The 23348-nt window shown below is 52.0% G+C and overlaps 1 protein-coding gene across 8 annotated transcripts in view; it reads right to left on the bottom strand.

Annotated features, from left to right (window-relative positions):
* Positions 1 to 23348, bottom strand: part of DYSF (dysferlin) — a 106428-nt gene that overhangs the window by 45767 nt on the left and 37313 nt on the right. For 5 of the 8 annotated variants that reach the window (XM_072861216.1, XM_072861219.1, XM_072861221.1 and 2 more), the window contains 9 exons: positions 18447 to 18628; positions 17369 to 17509; positions 16082 to 16111; positions 15447 to 15473; positions 11717 to 11818; positions 10849 to 11010; positions 10485 to 10650; positions 10077 to 10150; positions 1425 to 1487 (listed from right to left, as the gene is read on the bottom strand). In XM_072861216.1, the coding sequence (XP_072717317.1) occupies positions 1425 to 1487; positions 10077 to 10150; positions 10485 to 10650; positions 10849 to 11010; positions 11717 to 11818; positions 15447 to 15473; positions 16082 to 16111; positions 17369 to 17509; positions 18447 to 18628 (947 nt within the window). The remainder of the gene's footprint in view (positions 1 to 1424; positions 1488 to 10076; positions 10151 to 10484; positions 10651 to 10848; positions 11011 to 11716; positions 11819 to 15446; positions 15474 to 16081; positions 16112 to 17368; positions 17510 to 18446; positions 18629 to 23348) is intronic. The other 3 variants (XM_072861223.1, XM_072861220.1, XM_072861222.1) reach the window with 1 other exon arrangement.

Below are 23348 nucleotides of genomic sequence, written 5' to 3'. Positions count from 1 at the left end.
ATCAGTGAACAATGTTTTGTGGGCGCAAAGGATAAACGAGGTACTGGAGAGATGTGCGCAGGGCCAACAAAGCACGTATCTATATATTAGGGAGAGATAGGCTGGACGTTAAACAGGCCTCCAACCCTATGCCCACACCTACAAAGATGCCCATCAGGGGCTTCTGCATGCAAAAGTTACAGCTGCCAGGAAGCTGCAACCCATCTCTTACTCACGTGCAATGCTTGCTCGATTTTTACTCTATTTTCAGCAAGTGAAAGCCCAGTTTATCTTTCCTTCCATCCCGCATGGTCAGACATTGAAGGGAGACTATTCCCCCAAAGACACAGCATAAATAACACCTCCAAGCTGACCTTCTTCCGAAGGTCTGGGCTGACTCATCAGTGTTTTACACCCCAGGGCTGAAGCGCGCAGGCACCGCTCCGGCTTCAGCCGGTGGGAAGGAGTCGCTGTTTATTGCAGCAAGGAAGTGGAAAGCAACACAACTAGTTCTGGCCTGAAACACGCGGGAGGAACGTGCACGGCTCTTGGCAGGAACAGCCCGTGTCCTGTAACTCATGGGCCAGTATCAAGAGGGATCTAAGAGGGGTGAAGAGCTTCAAGGTCACTACCCTGGTAGGGATTAATTTGGGGCATGGAGAGGAATTGCTCCTCCAGAGTGTCAGCCCTGAAAAAGCAAAGCAGCTTCGCTGCCCTTCTTGTTACAAAACCCAGGAACATTCCAAACGTCTGATTTTTCTTGTGAAAAATGCATGAAGGGAGCAAGAGATACTTTGCCAGGAGGGATCTGTCACTGCTCGGGCACTGCCTGACATCTCCCTCATCCCCATGCTTTGAGGGCACCAGACTGTACACCTGCAAGAATGAGGACTGTGCAAAGTCCTGCTGATGAGAAGCAACCTTCCTTGGGGTGAAACCCTCCTCCTCATGGAAGGCCAACACCTTCTTAGTTCAACTTATACCAACATTATGCCTAGGACTTGTCATGGTCCGTGAGGTAGGACATGGAGGAGCACAGAAGTCCCATCAAGTCATGAACCATGCCACTGCAGCCACCCAGGACACACCATCTCCACTGAGCTACCAGGCTCTGCTGGTGTGCACAGAGAAGGCAGAGGCTGTTGGGAAGACATCTGACCTCGAGCACATATGTAATTGTGAGGGCTCCGCAAGGACAAGAGGGAGGAAGCTTCCTCATCCCTCCTCCCAAAACTGACCTCGTTTTCTTTGGCATGAAGGAAAACAATTGCTGAAATGCACACACACCTGCAGCAAGATGAAATTTCCATTTTTCTAGGACAGCAAGGGGACCTTTCACAAAAAGAAATGCCTCAATTTTTGCAGATCTTCAAATATATATATATGCACATATATCATTCATGAAACCCATTAATCAAGCAAGTTAGAAATTAAGCAATACATACATGAGGCTGGACCCGAGAAGCTGGTATGTTAATTAATGCTGAGCTGGTCATACCCTCCGCAAGCTACAAATTAAAATGATTGGTTATCAATGGGGTTAGAGAAACAATGTTTAACATACATCAGCAAAAGCACAATTTACAAGAAATAAAATGAATGAACACGAACAGTGCCGCCTTCCCCCTCCCCTGGGTTGTAAGTTTGAGGTCTCCCCGGACAAGGCATCCTTGGCACGAGAGCAGGGTTTGGGTTTTCATTGATGTTCATCAAATGGGACTGGATTTGAATGGTTGCAGAGAATAAATGGGGTATTAAAGGGCAACTGCAGCAAAAACCCATGTTACAGAAAAGCTGTTAATATTTCTCAGCGCAGGACAGCATCTCCTCCTGCAGACACTGAGGGCTTGCAAAGGCAGCCAAGGTCATCGCAGGAGCCAAGGAGGGATCTGACCCAGGGCGTTTTTAACAGAAAGGGATTAGGAGAGCTGAGGACCAAGGTCTGGTACAACCAAAATGCTGAGCACAAGCGCAGCTTGTCCTTGGCAAACCAAGAGCTACCATCACCTACCTCTGCCCTGGGCAGCAAGCAGCAGAGCTCTGCTTCTTGTAAGGTGTGTTTCCTTCAAGATGGAGAAGGGGGAGAAACAAGATGTTCTCACCAGAAAACAGCTGGGTTTGAGCATCAGGCCAAGCCCGACAGCGGTCCCCCTGCTTGCCAGCTCGGGCTGGTCCCCAAACACGCTGCTTTTGACCCCATCAAACCAGACCTGCATCAGACCTTGGGTCAAGCTGAAAACACTGAATTTACAGCTGCTTCATGGGTGAAAGATTTCCCCAGGCTCAGTTCCCACTAGGACACCCACACAGAACTCTCAGAGGCTAGTGGGAGACAGCTCCTCTGTGACTATTGCATCAGAAGAAACAAATATCTGCTCATCTCTTGGGGCTGCAGAGGGACCTCATGGTTGTCCTTCCTGCTCTGCTTCCCATGGGGATGAGGACCCAGGAAAGAGCACGGAGAACAAGGGGAGGCTGCGGGTGCAGAGCAGGCAGGAATACAGGCAGATCCACACCTGGCTCGCCCAAGAAATCCCACAGCCACTTGTGCACGCTCAGCCCTTGTAAAACCCTATTCCGTGAGCATGTCCCAGAGAAGCAAACCAGAAAGGCTTAGCCCAGGAGACCTTGCTACAGAAAAATTGCTTTTCTATGAGTTTTAGGAGCTTCTTTTCTTTGCATTTGGTAACCGTGATGTTTGCAGTTCATGTGCACACAGACTTGTTTTAAACAGACCTTGGGCTGAACTTCTCACCCCATTTGGATGAGATGGACAACACACTCAGCAACCTCAGAGCAGAGGGGTTTTGTGTCTGTTTGTTTTCTCTATTTCAGATGAGGACAACAAAGTGATCCTTTGTTCCAGTCATCCATCAGAGGAGGGACCAAAGCCAGGCTTGGCAAGGAGGGAGAAAGGCTTTGGAGATACACAATGAAACACACCCATGCACACATGCACAGGCAGGAACAATCCTGGCTCCTGCTTCCAGGGTCACCACTGGAAGAGCGAGCGGTATGGAGACTGCGGCCCCAGGCTTGGGCTCCTGGCCTGGGATCCATTGTCTTTCCCAGGGAGAAGGGGTAGGATGGCCTCTGCAGACTGGGACTCCTCCTTCACCCTCCAAACCTGGCCCCGGAGGGGAGCAGAACGGGGTGGAGGGACCCCAATGGCTGTGGGGTATCAGACCACCTAAGCAAAAGTCACCCCAACTCATGTCCAACACCAGGAGAGGGTGGACATGGGAGAAACAGCATCCAGGGCCAAAATTCAGAGGTTAGGGAGGGAGATGGTGGGAATTTTGGTTTGGCTTTCCAGGAACAAGCTCCCTCCTCCTCCACTCCCCAAAAAAAGGGCAATAGCGAAAGACAAACAAACAAACAAAGAAGAATTAATCTGGGGTCAAACAGAATCGAAATAATTCAATTCATTGCAGGGCATTTTGTTTGCAAAATGTTTGTTTCAGTAAAGAAATGTCAAAGTCTTCCACTTTGAAACTGCTGCAGCAGAGTGTTCTGGCTTTGCCATGTCCCTCTCCCCCTCTCATCCTTTCACCTCCCTTTTAAACTGTTCCCCGAGTTTGATCCGAGTTTCCAGATGCTTTCGATAGGCTTCAAACTGCCCCAGGGAACAAAGTATTTATTGCAGAGCTGGGGTCCCTCCAGCTGCAAACCTCTGTCTCACTCCTTCCTCCAACACAGCCCCGGGAAGCTGCAGGGACCTCTGCAGCCCCCGTGCCGCTCCACCCCTGCTGGGGAGCAGCTCCCGAGTAGCAAATGCTGTGTAAAACCTGTATAAAAGTGTGTCCCCCCATCCTTTTGTCCCCAAAAGGCCGATTTGAGCAGGTTTCCTAACATCATGAAGTCCCTGCAAGGTCTGGGAGAGCCGCAGCCCCGCAGAGCCCCGTTGACCTCAGTGTTTCCCCGGAGGGAAGAGCTGAGCCGCTCCACCCGTACCAGCCTCGGGAGCACCTCAGGAAACCCGGCTCATTACTTCTGTTGCCCACAACTATTTTTGGGGAAGAAGGCCCTGCCTTCAGGTCTGGGGACATTGCTAGGGAAATATTTTTCTGACCTTTGCTGGACATTTAAAAAATAAAAATTACATAATGCATTACGTGGTGTCATTTATTTTAGTTAAAGGAAAGTCAAACATGAGCAAGAGCTCACCTCACTTCACTTTGCAACCTAAGGCTGAGGGACCTCATTCGGTGAGGCCAGGGGTGCCTCCCTTTACCCACCCCTCCCTCACTTATTGCCACAGCCCTCCTCTTCTTCACAGGCATCGTCAGAGGCCAGAAGGTCGCTCACCTCTGTCCTCTGTACCCACTGCCCATAAATGCCTTCCTGGATGTTTTGCTAATTGTTGGACCAAGCCTGAGTCCCCTGACGACGAGGTCTGCACACAGGAATGGGGAGGTGGGCTGGGTTTTCTTACAGACAGATCTATTTCTGCACTTCCCAGCCAAAAGCTGCCTGGGGGAGCAAGTATCAAGAAGGAAAAGATACCCGGGATCACCTGCAGGCAACGCTCAGGAAGGGCTTTTGAACAGGCAGCCCATGGGGCAAGCCTTGGGGATCTCACAGAGGATCAGCTGTCAGCAACTTCTCCACCCCAACACCAACCAGGACAACAGCTTCCTCCCCACCAGGACTCAGACCAGGATGCTCCGTGCCCATGGCTCTGGCAGCATAAAGAAAGGGACCAACACTGCAGGAACATGCATCTTCCCCTGTCTGCAGCCCCAAACCCAGTAACTCCTCTCCTTGCTCTGCAACATCTCCAGGGTGGTGACAGGTCCTCACCTCCACCAAGAAGCAAACAGTGGCAGAGAAACGCTGAGGATCCGGCTGCCAACAACCCTCTGTTTCCTGACAGGAGCCCCATTTTCTGGTTGTCACCTGCCAAAAATGCCTCTTTTGCCTCCAGGTCAGTAGGAAACTTCATTTCCTCCTGTCAGATGAGAGCCTGGCCACCAGGGCCACCAAGGCCCACCTCCGGGTCGCAGAGCTCTAGCAGAGTCGCGTCCCTGCTGCTGGGGGCACACCAGGTCCTTGTGATGGATCCCAACCTGCTGTGGACATGACAGCAGTTCTAATTTTCAAAGCAAGCAGTGGATGGAGAGCCAGCTGTACCGAGGATGAAACATTGATCCATGTATGGCGTATGGGTCTCCATCGGGACGAGGAGCACCCCAAAGTCTCAGGGAAGAACTTCAGAGCCAGGAAAAGTGCATTTTTCCATGAATTTGGATAAAAAGCACACAAATTTCCGAAGAAGGATGAGTGGCAGGGTGTAATTCAAAAGACAGATAGACAGACCTGGATCTGGCATGCCATCAGAAGTGCCTACAGCTTCTGCAGGAGCACTCAGATATTGCACTGACTTTAAAAACTGGTAAAGAGCACAAAGTGTGTTTGGACAAGAGCATCCAGAGCACAGCTTTGGAAAGGATGGGAGTTGGAGGAGGGTCAGCAACTGATACTTTCCTTCCTCCCATCACAACCTGTTCACGGCTCCCATCACAACACAGCCCAGCCCTGAGTGAGTACAGGCATCTGAAACGGGTCCTTTTGGCCCTTGGTGCAGCTCTCCCTCACTCCACTCCTGCGTGGAGCCGCTTGTGCCGGGGTGGGAGGAGATGGGGGGAGCAGGGCCAGATCCTGTGGCGCCTGCGGTGACGGGGTGCGGCTCACGGAACGATGGTTTCCCCACGATGCACCGCCACATCTGAGGAGGGGATTAATTCTTGTTTGCAATTTAAACAGCTCCACCCTGCCAGGGCACAGCGTACACACAATAACAGAGCCTCCAGCCTCGCTCCAAATTAGCCTAATGAAGACCAGGTTTCAGGACAGGCTCAGAGGAGAAGCGGGCTGCCCCTCTCCTCCCACCTCTCCTGTCACCTTCTGCCACCTTTGACCGCTTTGTGGACACGATCGACACCCAGCGTGGTGCAGAGCTGCATGTGCAAGAGGTCCCTCCATACCACAATACTGCTCTGCCTCCCAAACTACCCAAAAACACCCCAAAATACCCTGCCCAGCTGCCTTTGCCTCTGGATCAGCATCTCCAAGAGGTCCCCTGGCGATGGATGGGGCCAAAGCACCACCTCAGCAGTGATGGAGGTTTGCACCATTGGTTCCTCAAATGCAGGTGTAAACGGGATGATCCAGCATGAGGAATCAATAGGAAAACTCTCACTGGCAGCCACAGGGATAGATTTGCACTTCCAGGGTCATGCCTGGTCCCAGCTGCTAGTTGTACCCCAAACACGGTGGCCTGATAAAAGTCAATCAGTCATCTACATCTTGGTTTGGTTCAGTGCACGCATGTCTACACAGCACCTATCATCTCCGGCTTGCACATCCCATGCCACCAACAAGCATGTTCACGGTTAACACTGGTCAAAAGGTGGAAAAAAAAAGCTTTGAAGGACAATTTTTCATTTTCTTTTCCAAACTAACTGCCATAAAAAAGGTGGAAGCCAAAAGAAATTTGAAATTCTGCCATTTTTGGAGCACAAACGTAAGAAGAGTGTGAGCCCTGGGTTTCTCTTTCTTGCCTTGCCCTCACCTCCAGGTGCAACAAAACCTGGGGAAAACAGGGAAACAGTGAATGGGTCTCAGGGGGAAGCACTGAAAGTGAATGAAGTGCTGCAAAATTAACACGAAAAACATTCTTGATTTTTCGCCACTAGAAAGTGCCCAAAGAAAAGAAAAATCTGTTAAAAAGATGCCTTTTCATTAAAAAGCCATGGCAATCTGATCAGAGCATTTCAAGCAACAGTGGGCACGGCCCTCTCTGCACCCAGCAGAGCCTTCGCCTGCGGCTCTCGTAAAGGATATTTATGGGAGGAAATTTTCCTCCCCTCATGTCCCTCAAAAAAGCAGCCACCGGGTTAATAAACCGCTGGCAAAACAAAGCAGGGAAATTTCCATTAAGCAGAGTAAAAGGGTAATTAGCGACTGGGCTGAAAGCACCCGCCTCGTCCTGCGTTGCGGCAGCCAGCCCAAGCCCCAGCCGTGCTGGCTCCCTGTGAGAAAGCAAATTTGGGTCAAAACCCTGGTTTCCCAGAGGGAATTGCATTTCCCTCTTGTTACCTCCACCAAAGTCACAGGAGAAGGAGCAGGTCTGGAGTGACCCCGGCAAAGGCACAGAAAAATCAGGGGTGGGAAATGGCACTGGCAGATGAGGTCAGAGGAAAGGAAATGTTTTGTAAAATCAGTTGCATTTTACAAATGGTTTTGCTGTCAGAAAAAGGCAGCAGAGGGCCGGCGTGGAGGCGGTCCTTCTGACGCTCTTGACAAGAGTATTGCACGTCGGACATGCTGCAGGTTGTTATTTTGCTACACAACACCATTTTTACTGAAAATTGACCAAAAAAAAGGAAGGGGGAGAGTTTAAACTGTAGATGTCAGAATATGCCAAAAAAAAATTAGTCAAACCAAACTGAAAGTTGGGTGGATTTTTCTATTAAAAAATAAGAAATTATGTCTTTGCAGCTTGCTGGAGTTGCAGATGCAAAACCAGTCCACCCATCGCTGCCCCATCTGTGGCTGTGGGTCAGGAGGGGGCCAGAAAAACCCTCTGTTGGGGGTCTTAGCCCATGGATAAGGCAAACTCCACCTGGCCTCTGCCACCAGGCAGCACCTTCCCGTCCTTCATGCGCGCTCCCAGCCCTTGAATTGGGTCTGTGCCTGCCACCGTGGGAGCAGCAAACCCATCCCTGCGTGCTTTGACCCTTTCCTGGGGATCCATCCCACCCACAGCTGTCTCTGCAGAGGGTCTCCCCGCCTTGGGGAAGGCCCTGGGTGCCACTGGCTTCCTTGGTGCAGCCAAGGGACATCGCTTGTCCAGCATCACGCAGCTAATAAGAGGTAAAGTCAGGACCTGCACCCCAACCCTCCTACCCACGTTATTCCCTGACCTCACTTCTCTCCCAAGTGTTTTCTGCCCTAGGCTAGAAAAAGGGGGGGGGGGTTATTTGCAGAAGTGAACGTTCCCATTCCAAGACTTGTTTTGGTGTTTTTTGCAGACATGCTCCAGTTACTTTACTGATACAAGATGAAGCACAACTGTAAATTATTAAGACAAATCCACAAATGGCAAGCAAACAGAAAGCCAATTAGGTTGTCAGTAGTATTTTCTGTCTGGAGTTGCTTTTTCCTTTCAACGACACTTATCCACATGGACCAATGTTTTCAAACTCCACTGTCCAGTTCCTAATAGATACCGAAGCATCTCAGGACAAGATGCCAGCATCCCAGGGAGCTGAGCATATGAACTTCCCACCTCTTGGCTGGCGGGGAACCCGAAAAGCCAGCTCGTTTGACATTCCTCGCTTGCAAAGACTCCGAGGTGACCTTGCCTGAGAGCACCAGCCTGGATCTCATCAGTGCTTGGGATAGGTAGGCATGAGCAGGGCCAGCTGCAGTCAAAACCGCAACAGGCTGGAGTCCCACACCCACAGCTTTTGCCGAGCACTGGCCAAAATCTTGATTTTTCCTTTGCCCAAAGCCTGAAAGCCTTGAACTGGGCAGAGGTTGCAGCATGCAACGCACACTCCTGCTTAAGCAATGCCTGCTCAGCCGCAGGGAGGACTTGCATGGCACAAAGCCAATGCAGACAACCTAGCACGAGGGATGCAGCAAGGAGAGCGGTGCAGCTCCAGCTCCAGCTCTGAATCTCCAGGGACAGCCTGATGCTGGGACCCCAGCCTGAGCCCACCTTGGGACACGACCGCAGATATCTGATGGCACAGATCAGTGGATCGTAAAGTCCTCGTGAGTAGAAACACCGAGGTGCCACCAAGGAGATGAATAAAGAGCAGAAGCAGTGACACCCAAATAATACAGCTTGCTTTTATGGGCAGTGAAAGGCAAGGCAAGAGGCATACCTGAAAGGCAGATCTCTTACAGAAAGCTGAGGCTTTTCTAGACTGAGGTACCATGCAGCACCCACAGCCTTTAAAACAGGGAGGGAGGAAATTCCAGCGCACATTAAATACACCAAAGGGAACAGGAGACCATGAAAAGCTCCACCAGATGCCTCTGACAACACTTTCAGCTGCTCCTGAGCAATCAGGGTCACCTACAGATTTGTGCATCATACGCACACACCTCAGCACTGACAGGTCTCTGCTTCAAAGAGGACATATCTGCTGGCAAAGAAACCCAAGGGCCATAGAAATGCGAAGCACCGGCAGGGCCAGTGTCACCAGTGCAGCCAGACACCTTCCAGCTCTGCTTCAGGAAGGAGGAACAGCAACTCCAGTGGATCACCCAGCCTGGTCCATCTACATGGGACAGCTGAGACCCCTCGAACTCATGGCACGTAGAAGCTTTCTTTCTGCAACAACACCAACACATTCCTCCTTCACTGACTCTGCTAAAGCATGTCCAGTTCCCACCACCACGGGATATTCTGCAATCACAGTCCCCACCACGACCCTCTGCAGAGTAACTGGAGTTGCTGAAAGCAGCAAGTGGGTTTGGAAGCAGCAAAGCATCCTGCAAACAAAGAGCAAAACTGAGGAAAGGAAACCTGGCCATGTGGTTGTGGTAAGGACGACTGAGCCTCAGGGAACCTTTGCTTCCAGTGTGGCCTTGGGCAAACTGTCCCATCTGCCAACATCAGTTCACCCTCTCCAGTGCTGGCGTAAGTCCCCTCAAGGCTGTAAACTCTCTGAGGTGGTGACTGTCATTTCCAAGAGAGCATCCTGCACAGCAGAGCCCTAAGGGGATGACTCCAAACCTTTTTCAGCCTCAGACCAAACCATACATTTGAGGAAGAGACGCTGGAGGGAAGAGCCTGGCATGAGGAGAATCTGTTGTCTCTCCCCCAGAAAAGCAAATCTGACACCTCATATTAAACGTAGGGGAGAAGGATGAGTTTGTGGTTGGTTGTTATGGCATGGTGGAGGAGGAGAGGAGGTGAAAACAGAGGTGTAAGCTGCAAAAGGAAGGTTACAACCAGACATGACCTCACATCAGAAATCTGCATCGCTCTCCACCGCAGCCCTGTACCTGCACAAGTTCCCCCATATCACGCAAAGTAAGAAACCAGTGTCTTCCCACCACTGCGGTTTTTTCCATACCTGGACAGGAATAAGGGGCTCTTTGTCATCGATGTCAATCAGGACGTCATCCCTGGGCGTGAGGCTCACATCATCTGCAATCAGAGCAAGCACGAGCATGACCAGGACATCCAGCTGTTAGAAACCCCGAAGCCAAGCCACCTTGGGATCAAGCTCCAGGAGTGATCTCAACCTTCCCCAGAGCCTTCACACCAGCCAAAGCTCATGTTCATGCAGGCCGGACAGCTTGGCCAAGGGACAGCCCAGCTCACCAACCAACCCTAGAGCTAAACTCCTCAGCACCTCCTGGGCTTTTTGTATCAGACCTACAGCTGGGCTGAGGTAAAAGCAACGTATACAGTGACCCACAGCTCCTCCTGGAGAAGGGCACGGGTGTGCAGCCAGCATGGACCTCATGGCAGTGCGTACCAGAGTGCTCCTGGGGACCGTCCGTCTCCTCTCGGTAGGGATCACAGTAGAAGTCCTCCAATGAGCGGATGGTGCACTGCCCCACCACGGGCCTTCGGCCGAACGGCCTGTTGTCGATGATTTTGACGATGATGGGGGGGCTGTACAGGCTCTCCTTGGGTAAACGCTGTGGGCAGAGGGGAGGGAACACGTAAATACGCAGGGCAGGGACGGCAGCTGCTCTGCACCTCCCCAAAGGGAAGCAAGGCGGATCAGGACAGAATTAGCTTCACCATAGTATGCATTTTTTATGGGACCTCTGGAGGTCCTTCCCAACCAGCTCTTCTATGACCCCATCACTGCAGGGTGGGGACCAGGTCCTCACCACTTCCATGAAGAGCACACAGACGTCAAAGTTGGGGTTCTTCTTGACGTTCTTGATGACGCAGGACTGCACGAGCTGGCCTCCGCACTCCACCAGCAGGCTGGGTGAGGTGACGCTGGCCAGCTGGTAGCTCTTGAGGTTCCTCAATCCCCAGGCCAGGATCTGAAGGGTGAGAGGAACAGACAGCAAAGTCTGAGCCAAAGGTCTGCCTCCAGGTCTCTCACTGAGCTTCTCAGCAATGGAGGTTGGCCCATGAAGGAGAGATGAATCAACCATGTTGGACAGCTGGTGCTGGGAGAAGCCAGGTCACACAGCAAGCGTTTCTCTGTATTCACCAATACACCAGGTCCACAACCGCTTATCTATTAATGGAGCATCTCTGTTTTGGGCAAATATCATGCTGGTGTAAGGCAGACTGTCCTTCTAAAAAGCAAGTGTGGTCCGGGGCTGTGCTCTGCCCTAGGACTTGACTGCTTGGTGAGACTCATTTTCCCAGCAAGACAACCTGGCTATGCTGAGGGAAGCCCTGGTGGGAAACGGGGACTAGTGACAATTGTGTGATAGGAACAGAAGATAAAATGGAAACCTATTGGTCCATTGAGGCAACTACTTCCAGTAAGAGTGAAGGGAACGGTGGGTTTTCCAGGCAGGGCAACCCTAGAGCCAGGCTTGCTCTGTTATAATGGTTTAAAGAGACTTTTTGGTTGATAAACACTAGACAGAACCAGCTCCCAGCACTGGCGGGACTCTGTATCCACAGAGTCTGGCTTGGATCCCGTTTCTGAGTCTCATCCCCCCGTTACGGACACACGTTTGGGGTGTTATCCTGAGAGGGGGCGAGCTGCCTCGTGCACTCCCCATCACTCACCTCGATGGCCGTGCGCTGCAGGACCGGTTTGATTCCTTGGGGGACCATGTAAATGTTGGGCTCCCGCTGGGGCGGGGGATACGGCAGGTCAGAGTCCGCGGACTGTGTGGATCAGAGATGCCAAGGGCACATCAGGTCATGCCATGATGGGACACCAACCCCATCGCCTCCCCCTCCCCATGCTGTGGTCCCCCAGAGTCTCCTTCTCTCTCCAAAACTCATCTCCCCCCAGAAGTCCAGGACATATAGACAGGGGGAGAGGAGGGCTGGGAGGCTGAATGCACTTGCAAACTGTTTCTCTCCCTTTAATCTGACCCTGGGAAAGATCAAACATCTACTGCTCAGAGCGATCCCTGAGCCTTTCCCAGGGAACTAAGAGGGATCTGCCCTCCATCAAGGTTCAGCCTCCCCAAGGTTAGGGGAGGAAGGGACGAAACTGCATCTATCCCACGCCAGGACCACAGCGAGACAGTTATGCAGAGGGATGAGGAGAAGGGATGAAGCAGCAGCATTAATTAATAAAAAAGCTTCTTGAGATGGACAGAGTGAGATGCTGTGACCAGCTCCCAAAGAGCAGCAGACAGTTTAGTGGGGGCAGCACCATGGGACGGAGGGTCGGCATCGCCTCCGGATGCAGGAAAGGGTCATTGTTCATTCGTGGCATACAGCAGCTCAGCTATAAACCTTATCTGGCAGCTGCCAAGCCACCGGCCACAGGGCAGGGCTCAGGTAAAGCAGTCTATGCACCATGTATGCAGAAGGAGATTTCCTTCAGGGTGAGACCAAACCTCGATGGAAGGTGAGGGATTCAAATTTTGCCTTCAGAGAGGAGGAAAGCAGGGAGCCAGACTTCCCCCGCTGCTCACAGAGGACGGGCTCTGAGCCCTCCCAGCATTTGGTTCTTCTTGACCTGCATCTTTGAGTTCAGAGTCACCAAAAAGGCAGGAATGAAAGCAAAACCTCTAAAAATGCAACCCTCAACCAAGGGCAGTTGGAACCAATTTAGGAGACCGGCATTCTTTTTAGGCTGGAGTATTATTGCATTAAATTAAGTGTGTATATGTATTTCAATTATAGGATTGGTTCAGGTTTATATATGTATGTATATAAATGCTCTACAAAGGGATTTTTCATGGTGGCATGTTAGATATACTATACGCTAAGCTTTAATTTTCATTGGCAGTTGCTGGTGGCTGCTGAATCAAGCTGCTTGTTAGCTGAAGACTTTTGGTAACTCCATTTTGGGACGGATGTCTGGGTTCCCACACAGGGCAGACAGTAAATCTGGGGCAGGCAGTCCCACCTCTCATGGTCCACATGCTCGCAGAAATGGTTAGTGCTAGCAGGGAAAGGGAAGGTATCTGGGAGGTGAGTGTCTAAGGAGAAGGGAGAGGTGCAGAGCGTCCCCGGCATCGCTCGGGTGCTCGGCACTTCTGGTAACCCACCTACTTACCCAGAGCCTTAATTTCAGACTCCTAAATGAGACGTTGCACCACCAACATGAGCTGATCCTGCCTTGGGGTAAAGGGAGAGACCAAATGGCCCTCAAAGAGCTATCCTCAGCTTTTGTTTGTGATCCATAGCACTTAGAGCACATCAAGGTGCCTAAGCATGGACTGAACCAAGAAAAGCCTCAGTCTTTCCTTGTTTAGTGGCATATGTTCATTTCTAGCTTTAAATGTTGTATCTAAGTTGCATAATAGAGATGCAGAAGTCACCTAGCCCATCTCCAAACCCCAAGGCAGGCTCAAACTCCACACAGCCCCTGCGAGATGTCTGCACAGTCTGTTCCCAAAAAGGGAGCTTTTTTCCCTAACAGGGCACCTAAATCTTCACTGATGCAAATATCACCTGTTGCATTTCCTTATAGTCATCGGACTAAAGATCATTTCAATCCTTCTATCCTCTGGCAAATCTGCATGGGAAAAGGGGAAAGCCTTGGGGAAAAAGCTCCTGCCTGCCCTGCGTCCTCCCCAGGTTCAGCCTTCACAGAAAGCCAACAGTGCACGCTTGGCTCCTAACACTGCAAAGTCTTCAGCTAGCGCTAGCCGTTTCTAAGTCCTTCTCAATCCCTGCTGCTCTCCTGGTTGTTTTGCAGTCCTTCTCCTGGGTCTCAGCTGAATGCACAAGCAATAAATGTTTCACTAGTTGGGACAGAAATGAGCGGTGAGTCCTGGGGATGAGGCAGGAGCAGGGAGGGTTCAGGGTGGTAGTGGGGAACAAGCAATCCCCAGACACAGCTCTCAATCCAGACACAGCCAGCTGGATAGAGGAGACATCCATGAAAAGACCTGTGGGGTCTGCTGGCAGGTGGGATGGTTTGAATGAGACAAGTCAGAGGGAATCAGGGTGGAAGAGAGCTCTGGAGATCATCTGGTCCAACCTTGACTTTGATACAGGGTTGGAAGAGAGATGAGTGTAAGTCAACACAGATCAGACCAGTTAAAACAGTGGCTGGAAACGTCTCCCAGTTTGAGCGCGCAGCTGGGCCACATTGTTTCAAGGGGGGGCTTAAGTCCCAGTGCTTGGAGGGGATCTAGCCCCAAAAGGCTACTCCCATTTGGCTACTCCCAATGGCTACTTCCCATTTGGAAGGAAGCCTAGTGCCAGCCTGGTTGTTCAGATACATCAGGAGCCTGAATGATGCATGTATGAGCCTGATTCTCCATAAGGCTTGTTATCTACTGATAAGGGCACTGGACACCTCAGGCTGGCATCACTCTTTTGGATGCAGCCTCAGTCAGTTGGTCTGGGTGGGGTTCCTGCAGGGCAGGCCAGGCCATGTCTGAAGGAGCTGGTCTCTCTGAGAGTCTCTGTCGGGACTTTGCTTGGTTTCTGGGCAAAGGCAGAGGAACAGAGGAGAGTCAAGTGTTTGAGCATAACAGGTACCCATTGGAGGAGCCCCTCGTAGAACAAGGCAGGGGTGCAGAGCTGTGGAGTGCCCCATCCAGAAATGGCAGTGGCAAGAAATGGAGGAGAAAGAGCAGAGAGATGGTTATGTTTACACAAGCTCATCCATCTCAGCCCACACGGAGCACAAAGATGAGCCCCACACCGCCAGGAAAGGCTGCTTGGGTGGAAGAAACCCATCTTGCAAAAATGTGTTTATCCCATCCAACCTTTCATGGAAATGTGGCCAGGCTTTTTGCATGCCGCAGGTCCCTCCTAGCTTATCTCCCAGGCTTTGGGGTTAACTGTCTCCTAAGGCCACCACAACACTCAAATAGACAGGCCCTTGCTCAGCCTGTGATCTGCTCTGTAGGATATACAAGGTCTGGGTAGCAACTTTGACAGGTCGCCCAAGCAGCAGCTTGGGATCCTGATGAGAGTATTTCCTTCAGAGCAACCGGAACAGTCCACCACATGCCCCAAATCATGGCAAATTCCCCATGAAAAGTTGCAAACTTTTCAACTGGGATTTCAGTTGAGGTCCAGCCAAAGGTCAGCCCAGCATTTCAGCTTTTGCATGCTTTGTTTGGAGGCGTTGAACACCAGTAGACCTCATGCACACACATCCCACAAAGGTTAAATATTACCCGACATGCCCTGCCATCGGGAATACTTCTGGGTTAAGCATGGAGCCCATCTACCCTGTCCTGCTGGTGATCGCTCAGGTTACTAAAATCCTGATGCTATTGCCTTGACTCATCTGAAAAGAAGCAACTGCCCCGTGGAGGCACAATTTTAACCATGTCCAAGATGAAGAGACAACTAAATCTTACAGACTCACCTCATCCAGACTGGAGGACAGCTCACTCTGGAGAAGAGGAGAGTACAGAGTTAGAGCAATTCTCATCCATAAGCTCATCCTAGGGCTTATAATTGTAGCTGATAACTGAATAGAAAAACTGCTTTCCATGTTCCTGCACACCACCATCCCCAGGTTTGAGAAGAAATCAGTGCAGGTGACTTAAAACCATTTAAAACCCAGCATCAGTTAATGCCTTTGGCTTAGCCGGGCTGCAGGGTATGAACACACTGGAGCAGCTGGGAAGCACAGCCCTTCGTGATGGGAATGCTGAAATTATCACAGGGCAGGAAGGTAACGGTGTGTTTGAGACCTGAGGAATTATATCAGGAATGGGGTACATTTGCCCTGTCTTAGGGATCAAAAGTGAGCTGCCCCACTCACTCCAGCTTGCTTTACCATCAGCGGAAGGAAATTGGCATCTCTACATGGGGATTCCTTTCTCTTAAGATCAGAAGGACAAATTGCCTGCAGAAGCAGGGTTGCAAACAGAGTCGACTGCAAACCTCTGCAGGAGCGGGTGATGGTGCTGGGACCCAGCAGCTCTGTAGGGGCATGGGAGGGGACAGTCTGAGGGGCACAGGACCTAGGAGCTGCAAACAGGGTAATGGCATTACCTCAAAGCCAGGGATGTGATGGACAGCCGGCTGTGGAGAAAAAACACATACTTTCCATTTGCACTCCTGGTGCTAACTCAGCTTTATCTGACAGAGAAACATCAGTCCTCCCATGGCCACATGCTTCCCCCCCTCCATGCCCAGTGCTGGGCTCCAAAAAGCCTGGGCACGAGGGCAGGGCTCTCCGTCCCACAAGGAGGCACGAGCCGAGCCTCAAATCCACCCAGCTGCTTTCTGCTAGGATCAAACAAGGTCCTTAGAGAGGACCTCCCTTTCCAAAGTCTTCCCCACCCAGCTCAGTAACTTGTGAGGGGGGTGAGGAGGAAGAAGAGGCTGCATGCAGATGATTCAGTGCCCCGTCCCGACAGCAGAGACATCCCCTGACCTCCACCCAGCAGCCCCTCACTGGTGCAGCAAGGCTTGTACCCAGCGCATCCAGCCCCGCAGCTGCAGCAGCATCGTGCGCAGAGCGCAGCATCCCTCCTGGAGCAGAGCTGGGACCTGCATCGGACCCTCGTTCCCAGTTAGCACCTTGGGGCTGGGAGGGAGGAACAGGACAGGGAGATTTAGCCTTCCAGTCCATCCGCTTTCCCTGGCATAGAGGCACATCTGGGCTGCAGCCAGGCGCCGCGGCCAGTGGAAAAGCCAGAGACGAGAGAGGCGAGGGGGTGGTGCATGCAGGGGGACAGGGAGGGTGGGAAAGCACTCGAGAGCACACTGGGGCATGATGAGGAGTCTCTCCTGCCCGGGTTGGCTCCGAAGCACAGCCTCCTTCCCCTGTGGCTTGTTACATGAACGGCCAGCACTGAGTGCTTGCTGCAGGAGTAACCGCCCGCTTCAGCTCTCATAAACCCCTCCGGAAATTAACTCTGAGCAAAGGGCAGCGATCTGGGGCCAAATGCACCAGGCTCTTCCCATGATGCAAAGGTGCCAAGGTTCTGAGCTCAGCACGGCAGCCGGCAAGGCTGGCAGGGTGCGGGCGGTGCTTCCCGAACCGGTACCCAGCAGCCCAGGCTGCGGTCCAGCACCGAGCCTCTTCCCACAGGACTTTCTAAATGCCTCCCATCACACGGCTGCGGTGCAGCCAGCGCTGAGCGTCGCAGCCAGGTCTGCTCAGTGCAGCCATCCTGGTGAAACTGAGGACAGGCAGCCGCAGAGCTGCTGAGCCCAGGCGGGCATAACTCAGTGCTGAGCAAAGGTTGGATCCTGCTGGGTGCTGCAAGGCTCCAAGAGAAGAAGTCAGCATTGCAATTAGAGACAGGATCAGGTCCAAGATGGGGAGCTCACCTTCTCCCTCTGAATCAGCTCAAAGGCAGCCAGCAGCTCCCCGACGTTTCTGTTCGCCTTGATGACCGGGTGCCAGGAGAGCCGTGGCGAGCGCACCAGGCTGGGCTTGCAAATGCAGCGCCCCATGAACTCATCCGCACCCTGAAAGGCAATCACAGGCATGGGGAGCTTTCTTCCCACCCCGCTTCCCAGTGGAGTCCGTCACCACGCACCCACATCTCAGCCAAGACCCTATCAATCAAAAATCAGGCTCAATGTCTGAACCATTATGGGACCAGTTCAGAAAAAAAAGATAGTTTTGATGCCCATATAGACTAAAGTTTTCAATCTCCTCCCTGTAACTACTAGGGCTAGAAATGCACTCTTTCTTATGCATTTTGGCTTAAACAGGAGGTGAAATTCCTACAGTACCACACGATTTCCAGAGCAGGAACTCTGAGTATAACATTAAGTATCGGCAGCTCTTAAAAAGCCCATTCACTGGTCAGCAACGGGATCTTCACTTGCCTTTGCTGCTTCCTGATGGTGTCTTTTGGAGGAGGGAGGGCAGAAGTGTTTCCGAGAGGTTCCTGAGACATTCCTGAGGCGTATTCTACATGTTTTTCACTTATGCACTGCTCTTACGCACCGCCTGAAATCCCTTCTGCTCTTGTGACAGGCTACAGCCCAGTTTTTCTAGGAAGGACTCAAGGTGATCTCACCAGCCCCCTAAATGCCATCACTACAAGGCACTTTGGATACCTTTGGGCAGCTGAGCAAACAACAGTGTATCATCCCCTACTGCACAACTGCTTTAAAACCTGCCCCAAGCTTTTTCCACAAGGAAATATGGTTAATTTGGCCACTCTACAAAACACAATGTAGGTGCAGCTTTGGTGGCTAGAGCAGGGCCACCAAGGACATCACTAGCAGAGATGTTTGCTGAATTTTTGTCTTCTGAGTGTCCAGCTCAATGTCTGAGCCACCCAGAAGATGCCACAGCATTGCACTCCAGAGGGCAGGAGCAATGCCATGTGTTTGTCCCATCTACCCAAGCACACTCACACCATGAAGGTCCAGCTCATGCTGACACACTTACGTAAGTGTCATGGTCATATATTTCCACCACGATGTTGGGAGGGCAGTCAGATATGTTCTGGGGGTCCCCAAAGATCTCTATCTCATAGAAGATGAGTGTCTGGTCCCAGGTGGGGTTCAAGGTGTTCTTGATCACCACTGTCTTCTGGCTTTGGTGGAGGAAGGAGACAATGGCATAAGGATCTGCAAGGGATGTTAGACAAGAGGCAAAGGATGAATTAGAGCTACCGGTCTAGGAAGGAGAAAGCAATTCATAGTCATTCAAAAGCCAATAGGCTGTGCAGGGAAGAATGTGAACAGGCCGAAGGAGCTGCAAGTCTTTTAGAAACAGCAATGACATTCCCATCATGTCCCAGGCAACTCTAACTGAGAAGAGAATGAGGCCAAGTTCTCCGACACTTATCCCTATACACCACTTATTCGCAGCTCAGGTAGTTCCCAGGCTAGGTGTGACGTCTGTATGTTTAGCAACCCTGTAAAGGGGTTGTCTTCCACAGACTTGCCCTGTCTCTCTTAAACCCACCGTATGCTCCAGTGAGGACTCAAAACTGCATGAAGAACCATCTTCTCATGGGTTTTTTGCAGTACTCAGCTCCCTCTATCTCCATCTGAGGCTCCCCAGTTCTTGCATTAGGAGAGAAGGAGCAGTCCACCCCTGCCCACCTGCACTGACACTTAAGGTTCTGCAGGTTTCCACCACGCCAACCCTAAACCATCTCTTTTTCAAACTGAAGAGTCTCAGCCTACGGAGTTATTCCTCATAAAGGACCAATCCAGACCCCTGTTCATTCCAGATCTTTTTGGGACAAGGCAACCACAGTGGTCCACACAACTTAGCTGTCTATCTATGCAAAGACCTTCCTTCTTATCCCACAGCAGCTTCCTTTCCTTAAAAAACTTTGATGAAGGGGTTTTTTTGCCAAAAACCTTTTGGACATCCAATAACACCATGTTAACTGGAGCAACCTTACCCTCTGGCTTGTGATAGCTCCAGCTGGTGGAGGCACCGTGACCTTCCCTGGCCACATCTCCCAGCACTCCACTGCTGTAGCATTAGAAATTTCCTTGCTGTCTGACTTGATCTGTCATGGTCCAGGTTATTCTCATGACTCCCCACCCTGTCCACCAGCAGAGAGGTAACACAAATGGTTCACCTATTGCCCCAAGGGGTGGGGTTTTCTCCCAAAAGATGACTCTACAAGGATGACTGTTTCAATGGTGATAACACGGCCATCTTCCAGCACAGCAGAGAGCATGAACTGTTTCCACAAGGCAAACAATCTTTCCCAGGGAGATGCAGGAGGTACCAGAACTGCACATGTGGGTGAGCAGTGACTTCAGGTCACCTCTTGCTGTGAAGACCAGACCATGAAGAAGGTGGCTGGGACGTTACTTCCTCCTTTGTGGGGTCTTTAACATCTCCAGAAGGGACAGGAACCGAGGATGCAGCCAGCAACTGGCCGGACTCATCCTCTCAGCCCCTTTGCATGAGCTTTGGTAACCATCATGTCTTGGGGAGGGTTTTGGGTTATCCCACCTGGCCTCCAGCTGCCACATTAGACTGCTCTGGGTCTCCTTAGGGCTGCTGCATCACATCTGCCAGCCCCATGCAGACATCTCAGGTACTCCAGGGTCTCATCAGACCCCTGTACTTAGGCACTGAGCTGGAACCAAAGTGCCTCACCCCTAACTTGGGACAAAGCCAGAGGTTTCTCACGGCGAGACAGCAGCAAATAGTGAGGACTAGCCTAGCTTAACAACCAAAGCAATTAACACAGGAAGCCTGAGATCAATTAACAACTGAAACATGAAACCTGAGCCCTCTCTAACGCCTTCCCTTCCAGAGAGCTTCAAAGAGCATGTGGCCCAAACCTGCTGTGGACATCCAGCCTGCACCAGCAGTGGCACTGGGCAAGGGGACAGGACGGGCGGTGGCAGAACCAGGACCAAGGGCTGGGTGAAAGGCTTGAAACATGCCATGGGAATCACATTATAAGACCCCATGGAGACTGAATACCCATTATCACCTGATAGCACCTACTGGTCCTTGTCAGGGATGAGACCTCCATGATTGCTGCATCCCACCTGACTGGTCCCAGGTGGACCCCTGAGCTCTGGTTGCCTTCAAAGCCCAACCTCCATGGTGGCAGAAGGCATCACAGGCCTTTTTGGAAGGACACAGGCCACCTCCTCTGCCTGGCACCCAGCATGACGTGCCACCACCACAAGACACAAATGCACCGTACAGTGTATGGGGGTCCACCAGCATGCAGCAGGGTACCACCCGGCTCACCCCAAAGCCAATCCCAAGAGATCTATCAGCGGCCAGAAGCGTGGCAGACCCTACAAGTGCAACCCTTAGTGCTCGGCGCTGCGCAAACCCCCACGGTCTCAGGAGGGGTCCCACCACCCTGCAAAACAGCGTGCACACGCCAACACCAGCACTGTCAGGAGACTGTGAGCTTATGCTGGGAGCAAAACATGTCCTGCCTACCCTGGAGATGGAGGTGCATCCCCCAGACACCTGAAAGTGGGGCCGGCTGAGCAGGGCAGCATCCCCCACCCTCTCTCCCCTCTTCCAGGGGTGGGGGGGTCAAGGAGGTGTATTTTCTTTCCTGGCGTCCAGACCACAGCAGACGTGTTTAATGAGCCGGGGCTGTTTGCGAGGTGGCCGGCTGGAGAGAGCACTATTCACGCTGGGAAGAACCTTTTCCACTTACGCGCTTTTTTCCAGTAAGAGGAAAGCAGAATGCGTTACAATAAACAAAAAAACCATGGATTTGGATTTGCTTTTTTGCTCTTTTTTTTTTTCCCCCCTCTTCTTCTTTTTAAAGGAGGCCTCTATAAAGCCCCTTTGTTTAGACCCTCGTGTGCACAGAAGGTTTATTTTTATAACTGTGTAAAGCCCCCTTAATGAACTCCTTTATGCTTTGTTAAGGCAGCGGAGATCACAATTCCACATTGTGGCATGTTGTTACTCATGTTGTCCTTGGCCAGGTTTTTCCAAAGGAAGGGACTCCCCTCCCCGCTCCGCCGATCGGGGCCATGAGATCACCTCGGTCCCCACCACTTCGAACAACAAACCCTTTGTGGAGGCGGAGGGGAGACGGGACCTCGGTGGGCGCAGACACTGGGTGATTGTTTGGGTGCTCTGCACCTCTCCAGGGCATTTCTGCACTCACACCCCCTCAAGCCCCTCTACTTCAAAATACTGGGGGAAGCAGGAGCCCCTTGGAACTGCGGTCCTGCTGCCTGGCACGGTGACGCCCGGCTGTCCCCGCAGGCTGCTCCCCACTGTGGGTCCCCATGCTGTACCACTTCTGGGGGCTGTCCCTGTATCCAATCCGAGATCCGTCACCCCCATGCCAACACTGGTGGGCAATCTCATGCCCAGCCCCTCTGCAAATCCCCGTGGCAGACGGTCAGTGACAGCCTTGGAGGTCTGCTGGATGGCTCCTGCCTGCGGGAATCACTGCAGAGGGGTGTGGGTGCTCCGGGGATACCTGCCCCGGGACCCGCTCACATCTCAGATGTGGCCCCCACCACATAGCAATGAACCGACGGGGGACTTTTTGCATTGCCCCAGCTCCGGCTCTGACTCAGAGGTAGACAGCAACATCCCCACTGTCCTGCTTTCCCACCTTAAAATGACACTGCAGAGCATTAACGGGTGTGGGCAAAGGCAACTTTGGTCACAAGCACCAAAGAGACGTGGGGCCACCTGGCTGGGATGGCCCAGCCCATGGGGAGGAGGATGTAGGACCCCTTGGCTGCCGGGGAACTGGTCCCTGCTCAGGTCAAACGTGAAGGACCGTTCCTGGCACATCCTCCCACCTCCGCAGCCACGCTTCAGCCTCTGCTGCAAACAAAATGATCCTAAAACCAAACCACCTACACCCAAGCACCCTTCAGCGCCAAAAGATAACAGAGCTGCCCAACAGATAAGGTGACATATCTTATTCCGACTTCATTTCTTAACCCAGAAAACATGACCTCAGCACAGGACGCCCTGACCACATCAGCTCAAGTCTGGCAGTTTCAGAAGTGCCTGAAGCTGTGCTGGGGACACACTGAGCAGCAGGACATGGAAAGCTCCTCACTCAAAGCCTAGGACACCCTTTTCTCCACCTGGGACCACACTTTTTCCCATGAAGGGGCATTTTTTACAGTCCAGTCTGAAGGATGCCTGGTTCAGGCGTCAGCTCCATCAAAGACACCCCCCCCAAGCCATTGCCTCCCAGCCCCCTTGCAAAGTTTCCAGGATGGAGAGCAGAGGAGCAGCAGCTCAATTTAATGTTCGGTCGTGAAAACAAATACGAACCGTTTTACGGATTTGCCAGTGTTGGGTATTTTCCTTTCCAACCGTATTTTCAATCAATTCTTTCATTCCTAATAAACGGGGTCTCCCTTCTTCAGCCTTGATCCCTTCCCCAAACCATAGGACAAATCCCTTCCACAAACCCCAAACCCAGGAGACTGCTCCCCCCCTGCCCTGCAAGGGTGGGCAAGAGGCTGGCCAGGATTCAACCAGCTGGGAGCAAGCTGGATGCTAAGGGCACATAAATCTGACCAGAAACTTCATGAAGATACCAGAGAAGACGGTGCCTGTCTGCTCCAAGGTCCTAATTACACCCTTGCACCCTTTTTAATTTTTCTGAGCACTTCTCTTGGAGGTTTCTGCCCCGTGCTCCATCATCTCAACACCAGCCCAGAGACCTCCATCCTCCCTGCAATCCCCCAGCTCGCACGCTGTGTGGGGGGACGGCTCAAGGCGATGTGCCACGGTAAACATCCCTGCCCTCCACTCTGTTTTTATTTGTCATGCCACTGAGCCGTCTGCTACCCAGCCTTGCCACCAGCTTTCAGCGTCACCTCGGGTCGGGGAGAAGGAGCCATTAGCAAA

Source organism: Ciconia boyciana, chromosome 5 (genome assembly GCF_034638445.1).
Source record: "Ciconia boyciana chromosome 5, ASM3463844v1, whole genome shotgun sequence".
Classification (NCBI taxonomy): Eukaryota; Metazoa; Chordata; class Aves; order Ciconiiformes; family Ciconiidae; genus Ciconia; species Ciconia boyciana.
This window is presented reverse-complemented; position numbering and strand designations above follow the sequence as displayed.